Raw genomic sequence first — 8,325 nt, 5'->3', positions numbered from 1 at the left:
TCTGCATCAAGTAATTACACATGCCGCTGGTCTAGATCAATTATTTTATCCTCTTTTACACATTGTAGCTCACATTTTCTTGGTAATTGTTATTACCAATTCACTTCAATAGAGGGCAAAAGAGACTGGAGCTGTCATCTCAGGGTAGAGGTTGATTGTAAGAGTGAGATTAAGAAATCTATAAGGATTACATGGAGTTAGAAACATAACCAAGGTAAAAGAAAAATACTAGAGCTGTACAGAATTTGGGTAATTTAAATTTCCCTTAATGCCTCTCTGTTCTCCCTGTCTGTGAATCATACTGAAATAAACACAAGAGCTTGTTGAAACAAAATGATCTCAAAACTCTTCACAGTCATCTTTCTCTAGACTTAAACAGATTGCAAGCACTAACTTAAGAATACCAGGAAAAATATATGGTGTGGTGGACTGGAATTAGATTCTCATACTTTTTTTTTTATTGACTTTTAATGCAGCAAGTTTCTGAATAATTTAGTGCACTTAAGGGAATTTCTTGTGGGGAATGACCATTTTATTTGTTTTTATCTTCCCTCTGATTTTATGCCTCTATTAGAGCAGGGGCTTTGCATTTCAAATGGTCTCTTTTCTGTTACTGAGTTTCAAACATTTTCAGTAATGGTGTAAAATTCACCTGCTTTCAGACATGAAGGCACAATATCCAGCAGTTATTAAAAGTATCACACAGTGATACTCGTCTCCTGCTATTCTTCCCAAATTTTGCTGATATAATTTGCTGTAGTAGCCTTAATACAGTATCTTTCAATAACTGATAGCTTTCCCACAAAACTCTCTCCCTCCAAGCCTTTTTTTAAGTACACTTGACCTACTAGTCCTCCATGTCTGCTTTCTAGATGCTTATGGTCTTTATTCTGCCAAGCCTATGGTTTAAGCTGTATGAATTTTGTCGTCCTGAAGTTTGCAAGCACCAAGACAACAACTGTATTCAAAATTATCTTGACAAATGAGAAAGAACTGATCAAATGAGGAAATATAATAAAAATAATGGCAAAAAATGTCCCCTTAGGAGCAGAAATTCAACTACAGAAATAAAAAATTGAAAACTTCCTGACAAAGAACTCAGCTGCAGAAATTAATCTAAGACTTATTGTATAGTGCAATAGAAATATGAGTCGACAAATGTGGAAAAAAAAAATTTTTGCTCTGGGACATGTTAAAAGGAAAATCACATCCAAAATGGTACAGCAATACTATTCACTGTGGATGAGTTCTTACCTGGAATACAGTATTTGTTTTTGTGCACGGAACTGTTTCCTGTGTTAAGCGCAGGAGGCCTGCCCTCCAATCAAATCTGACCACAGATTGCCTTTCAGCAGAAGACTTCACCTTCTAACAAGAGGAAGATGGGGAGAAGGTACATCACATACACCGTCTTTTTCTTTTTAGCCCACATGTAACACAGACTATGGCCTTAAGGAACTCAGACTAGACTTGTGTAAAATGTATGGAGGTTCAAAATAAGCAGAAGTCTGATGCAAAAGAATCATGTCATAGTGATTTTTGGTTCTTGGATATAAAACAGCTGTCCAAAAATTAGTTTGTCATTCCTCAACAGATACAATGAGGACCTGATACCTATCATTCCTTCACAGAATGGTTGAGATTGGAAGGGACCTCTGGTGGTCATCTTGTTCATTTCCCCTGCTACAACATGACCACCAGTACTATGTCCAGGTGACTTTTGAGTATGTCCAAGGATGAAGATCCATGACCCCCTTGTCACCTGTGTTGTACACAAGTGACCCTACCCAGATCACTTGAACACTAACATGTTGGTTTTGTAAGTATGTGGATATGAGAGTCTAAGTCAATGCAATCATTGAGAAAAGGACTGTAAATGGGTAAAGCCAATGTACTTAGATTTTGTAAAACAATATCACCTTCTCCTTCCATAGAGCCTCACACTGCGTTTTTTACAGTAACTTGCTAAGAGAGAAAAGCGCTGGAAGGATGAAAGACCTAGGTTTGTGTAGTCTGGATGAGAAAAGCTTCAGAGGCATTAAGGTGATGGTTTTCCACATGTAATATGTCGCTATTAAGAGAACAACCACCAGCTGTTCTCATGGATGCTGGGAGAAGGACAAGAAGAAAACAGCTTCAAATGCTGCAAAATTATTTTGGCTCTGTAACTGATAGGATTGAACTCTGGCAAGAGCTTACCTGGGAATCTCATGGGTTCCCTACTAGACAATGTTAAATACATGATGGGCAAATATTTGTCACCAACGTTTGGATATGTTCAAACCTGCATTACTGCTGGGGGCTGGACCAGACTACGGACTGATACTCAGTGCCAGATTTTTTGTCCAAGGCCCTGCGACTCAGAGCCCCTGGTGCCAGCCCAGATCCACGTCAGTTAAAGACTTGGTGCCTGCACCAGAATTTTGTCACCACTGGTCTGAAAAATCTCTTTTACTCTCTTCCTGATCCATATTGTTATGGTTGCTATGAAACCCTTACCCATGGAAGCAATTTTTTCCACTGGCTCCATGGACTGGCTCTGTTTCTCACTACCAGGAATGTTAAAACAATTTCATTTCTTCAATAAAATTGCATACAGCCATGCTTGAGCAGGGTCAGGGATTAGTTAGTTACCCTAACTTTTTCATTTCAACTGGCTTTTGAAAAACTCAGCTAGGGGTTACACAACTGCAATTCTTTGAGTCGATCTTTTGCTATTATCCATCTGACAAAGAGATGGCAGCAGGGTGGTGCTGTTGCATTTTCCTCTCCATTTACTTCTTTTTTTTCCTTAAACTGTTTTTCAGGAGTAACAAAACCGAGCTCCTGAAGCTTTGGTGCTTTACCAACAGTACACACGGAAATATTTGCACCTGGCACAAAGTTAAAAAGCAGATGGCTATGCATTTTCAAACAGTTTTATGGGAATTTTAGACACAGTATTCCCATTGGTTTTTAAGGTCACTGTGCAACCCCACTCTGAAATAATCTATGAAATTGAACATTCAGGTATTGAAGGCTGAATAAAGCCTAGAAAACCTTTATGTTCCCTAAATGCGGGGAGAAATCTTACAGGAAGAGCAGGACTGAAGAGGTAGATCCTCTACCTGTATTTCTCATAGGATCAAGCTGAAAAAGAAAACCACAACAACAACATATTGTTTATAGCCTGGTTTTGATGTGCTTCTTTTTTTTGCAGTTTACCATTATTTGATTACATTTTCATTCATTAAATGTGAAAATGCGAAGTACGTAACCAAGGTGACAATTATGTCCCTGGTGAGTATCTCAGTGCACAAATCGCACTCTAAGTCAAGCTGTACCCTGTCTGTAACAATCCCTGCCCTCCTCCCATCATTTATGAAATAAGATCTCACCATCCAGGACCACATTTTGGGGAGAGCCTGCAAGAAAGGAGGGCAATTGAATATTACACAATACAGGTATCTAAAGATCCTGCTGCAACTGTGTGCTTGGCACATTGAAACCATGAAGTGTCTACAAAAGAGTCATCTTGGAGTAAACACTCCTTACTAGGAGCTGCACAATTCACTCTCTCCCCGTGACCTCACTGAGTGTGAAACCTGACAAGGGGTCATGACAGTGAGTAAGGCACACGCTTAGATGGTCAGAGGCAGATTGGCTGCATCACAGGACAGCACCCAAGGTTTCTAACTTAGGACACAAGAAAACACATTTTGCTATGCATCATTACCCCCTATTGGGTATCTCCCCATCACATGGCCCTCCTTCTCTTGTTCAGCTCTGTGAGATTTTCTTTATCCGAGTGAGAAAAATGCACAGTGTCAGATGGTGCAAATAACAGTAATACCAGTGCTGGTATCAATAAGGGCAAGAGCAGGAGCTTCTGTTCTGATGGTTTCACTCATGCCCTTGCAGACCACTTCTGTCTTTAAGCAATCAATGAGAAATGGTCTTTGCCAGGTGGAGCTGCTCCAAAACTTCCCAATTAAATTTCTCAACTCATTTTTTTGCTGAAAGTACTTGTGCTTAGACTTACTGTAGAGCCAGGCCCTGCTGTGACTCTAACCCACAGCTGACTGACAACAGATAACCATATTAACAAGTGACAAACTTATCTGACAAATAACTTTTTGTCCACTTTCTTGTTTGTACACTTTAAACATCCTGGGTCCTGTGGGTCATTTCAGTATCAACAATAGACTAAATAGTGAGAATAGATTGCTTATAGGGTTTTTACTGCTTTATGCAGACAAAAACCACCAAACCATGGCTCCCCCATTTCTTTAATCCATTTTTCCAGTCTTATTTCCATTTGCATATCTTCCCACTATACAGACTCAGTCCAGTTCCTCTCTGGGCACTCTTCTAGATATCTTGCAGTTTTAGAAGCCCTCTAGTTCCCCCCTGGAACCAATACATGTGAGTAAATGACTATATTGCTGAGCACTCAAATCCCTTTCTCTGAGTACTTCTGCCTCCACAGCATTCCTACATAGTGACAATTCTGCATTCCCTGTGTTGCAAAATTCTCCTAGGTTGTGTCTGGAGGCAAAGACGGAGATGAGGACAACCTCTTACTTGTGAAACAGTCAACAAGAAATTGAATACATCAGTAGAGCTCTAGAGACGGGCTTTATATTCAGTCCTTGAGCATTCCCACCCAATTTCCATTTCTTTTCCAAATAACTCTGCCAGTACTTATTGCTTTGGGGATTTTTTTTGCGTATGTGGGCTTCACATTTACAGCAATATTTAGCAATAGTGAGTCCTTCAATGCTTGGGTGCATAACGTTTTTAAAAGACCCAATGCTTCAAAAAGACCCGGCGCTTCAAAAATGCCCGGCGCTCATCTTGCCCGCGGTGCAGTGGTTGGGTCGGGCGCTGTGCAGCGCTGAACCCCGCGCCGGGGGATGCCCGGCAGTGCCCGGCGAGTCGGGGGCGGACCCTCTTGCCGGGAAGGTGTCGGTGGCCGCCCCTCGCCCGCCCCTCGCTTTCACCCCGGCCCCGCTGCCGCTCCGCCCCCGGGGCAGGCAGGGCTCGTGGCGGGCTCGGTTCCCGGGCGGCGGGGGAGGGGGTGAGAGGGGCCACAACTTCGGGAAGATGAATGTGAAGAACCAAGATGTACTGCTGGATTTGGAGGGGGAGGAGGAGGAGGAAGATGATGATGATGGGGAGATCGGTGAGTAGGGAGCTGGGGCGGGGTGGGTCCCCGCGGGACAGCGGGTTCACCCTGTAGCTCGGCGGAGGCTACAGCCGCGGAGGTCCGTGGTGCTGCCGGCGCCTCGCCGGGGCTGTGGCCGCCGGGGGCTGGAGGGACTGGCAGGCAGGGCGCCCGCACCGCCTCTCACCTCCTCCTGCTACAACTACTGATGGTTTTCCCGTGTAAAATACGGGATGTCTCTGTCCGTGCTGGCGGCGTGTGCCAGGTGTGGCTGCCTCGTTGGAGCGGCGTGGCGATGATCCTGCTTCCATAGCATCAGAAGGCTCAGTAGGCAGAGAAGCACCGAAAACTTTACTTGTTCCTTTCCCTCTCCCGGGGGGGGAAACGCGCGAGAGGGGACAGAAGCAGCACTTTGCAGTAGGTGCGATGCTGGAGATCTTTGGTGTCGCAGGAATCTCCCATCACAGGCACAACTCGTGCCCCTGTGCCTTGGTCCTTGGGGAAATGCAAAGTATTGGATCGCCTCTGCACGCCCCGGTGAGTCCCGTTTCTCCCTGTGCTGCCTGACTGGTGTGCCTTAGCTTGATAGCCGAGCAGAAGAGGAAGATAATCATAGAATGGTTTTGGTTGGAGTGACCTTGAAAATCATCTAGTTCCAACCCCCTGCCAAGGGTTTCCACTAGATCAGGTTACTCAGAGCCCCATCCAACCTGGCCTTGAACACTTCCACGAATAAGGCATCCACAACTTCTCTGGGCAACCTGTTCCTGTGCCTCACCACCTGCACAGTAAAGAATTTCTTCCTAATATCTAAACCTACTCTTCTTCAGGGACATCACCCCACCCCCATATATATGAACACAAAAAAGAAAGCAAAAAAAAAGTAAGGGGAAAATTGGCAAAGCAGAGAAAGACCATGATTTTGCTGGGGGGAAAAAAAAAAAGCATAGTCTGTCTGCAAGAAAAGCAGACAGTAAAATGGACAGAGAGTTTTAAATTCAAAGTGTGTGTTAGCCTTGTTCCAGCATCAGCAGCCCAGGACAATGACATTGTATTTACCGTGGGAATGAATTTTATTAAAGTATTTCCAAAAAACAACCCAAAAGGGGTTGGTTCTCAGCTAGTTCAGACAGAAGGGGTCTATTCATTTCACTGAAGAGACACAGATTTACTTCAGTTCAGAAGCTGTTTTCAGTTGCAGTAGCCAAGATATTCTAAAGTCTTTTATTTCTGGTTAACTTGTTAAAATGGATCTAACTCATAAGGAATGCAGGCAAATGTCAATTAGACAAGCAAGTAGAAGCTAGATCTGTATATATAAATTTCATCAAGTAAAAAGGGTTCCTGCTTATTATTGTTCAAAAGGTTTTCACTGAGAAGTACATAATTTTGATAATTTTTTAATACTGCGACAGAATTTCTGCATTTGTAAAAAGTTCTAGTGACATTGACTCTCTCTGATACTCTTATTGCCTCTAAATACTAATCCTTAACAATGGCAAATACAGCCTGCCTCATTTTTCAGTTAGCTCACTCCAAAAGTGTATAAAGTTCGAGCCTCACCCAACGTCTGTGGAAATAAGGGAATGTCTTTCCTCCAACATTACTAGCCTTTGTTTCAGATGGGAGTATCTTTTGATTTACAGTAATAGTCCAAAGAAAAATTCAGTTTTCCATATGAAGTGAGGCAGAGGTATTGTTTGACTCCACTCCCCAAATTAAAGGGTGGATCAGCACTGCAGTGTATTAATCAACAGATGCCTTTTCCTTCCATTCTTCACCCCAGAGAACAACTAAATTGTTTCCTAGTCATGACTCTCTATCAAACTTGGGGTTAGTTCAGCTCCCAGAGCCAGCAGATCATGAGCTGCATATTCTGCTTGCAGGATACAACAGTTTGGAACAACTCATGCTAAGTGGCAAAACTGACTAAAAATTGTGCAGTGATGATTTTGTGAGTTGTTATGCAAAGCCTGTTACACAGCACCTGGCTCTGTCACATTTGCCTCTCTGCCTTGCAAAATGCATGTGTAACCATTTCAAGGTTTTTATGTTACGTATAATTACAGGAGAGCTATTTTATTAGTCTGACAAACTTGTAAATCATCTACCTGTCTCCAGTTTTATTGTACCACTTGCATCTGCATTTTTCCCAAGGACACCATCCCTGCTTCAGCAAGTAAGCAGGATTTCTGAACTCTTTCCAGTTCTATTCAAGATCCATTCAAAGTGTTAAAGGCTCATCAGAAAATCATTGTTATGGAATATCAAAGTCTGTAGCCATGTCACATAAAGGGAGTGATCTGTCTCATATTGGCACACCGTTGGTTTTGGTTATCCACGCTGACGACTAGCAAACTGCTCACATCAGAAACAGGCTTAGGCTTGTTTGGGTCAGAGTTGTGCTTAGGGAAGAAAGTCTTGTCCTAAGGTTAGGATTTTTGACAAGTTGAAACCTTTTTATCCAGGGCTTAAACAAGCCGGGCAACTTTTTCTTTTGGAGTCAGACTGTTTTCAAGACGATTGCTACATCAGTGGCATCAATTTGTGTCTGAGATATCTTGTTACCAGGCAAAAATGGTGGGAAGGACATTAACCTGTGGTTGCCACAGCATTTAAAATTCTCCAAACTCCTTATTTTCTGCCTAGAAACTGTCAGGCAGTTCCATGAATTGTAAAGTTTTTCTTTTCCTGGTGCCAAGCCTCATACCATTGGTTTGCTTGTGTTTGGGGATTTACGGAATATCTTAGTGCACTTTCCAGAAAAATTAACTTCTGCAGACAATATCCAGAGGCATCCACCATGACTAACCAGCCTGCAAGAAATACTTTTGTCTTCACTGGGATATGTTATTAACTTACTCACTGTTGTCTTGGTTTTACTCAAATATATATCCTCGTTGAGCCTTGAGCCTTGAGTGTACAACATCTTCTCATCTTTTGATACTGCTGCAGTAATGATCAGGCCATGTTTTATAGATGACTGTGAAAAGGATGTTCATATGTCAACCTTTTTATTGTCACACAATGTAGATACTGTGCTGATGAAGATTCCAGCTCCTCTTTCTGAAAGGGCTTTCATGCTATTGTTCAAGATATGTTTTTACCAACTACAGTACAAAACATGTACAACAGTACTGGCTTATTCAGGTAACATTTATTGTGGAGTTGCAGCCTAA

The 8,325-nt window shown here is 42.5% G+C and overlaps 1 protein-coding gene across 2 annotated transcripts in view; it reads left to right on the top strand.

Annotated features, from left to right (window-relative positions):
• Nucleotides 1–5,009: 5,009 nt before the first annotated feature.
• ANO6 (anoctamin 6) overlaps nucleotides 5,010–8,325 on the top strand; it is an 87,053-nt gene continuing 83,737 nt past the window's right edge. For both annotated transcript variants that reach the window (XM_027661929.1, XM_027661919.1), the window contains exon 1: nucleotides 5,010–5,164. In XM_027661929.1, coding sequence (XP_027517730.1) covers nucleotides 5,086–5,164 — 79 coding nt within the window. In that variant the 5' untranslated portion in view covers nucleotides 5,010–5,085. The remainder of the gene's footprint in view (nucleotides 5,165–8,325) is intronic.

Source organism: Corapipo altera, unplaced genomic scaffold, assembly GCF_003945725.1.
Source record: "Corapipo altera isolate COAL_440 unplaced genomic scaffold, ASM394572v1 1, whole genome shotgun sequence".
Lineage (NCBI taxonomy): Eukaryota > Metazoa > Chordata > Aves > Passeriformes > Pipridae > Corapipo > Corapipo altera.
Note: the sequence above shows the minus strand (reverse complement) of the source record. Positions and strands in the feature narration are given on the sequence as shown.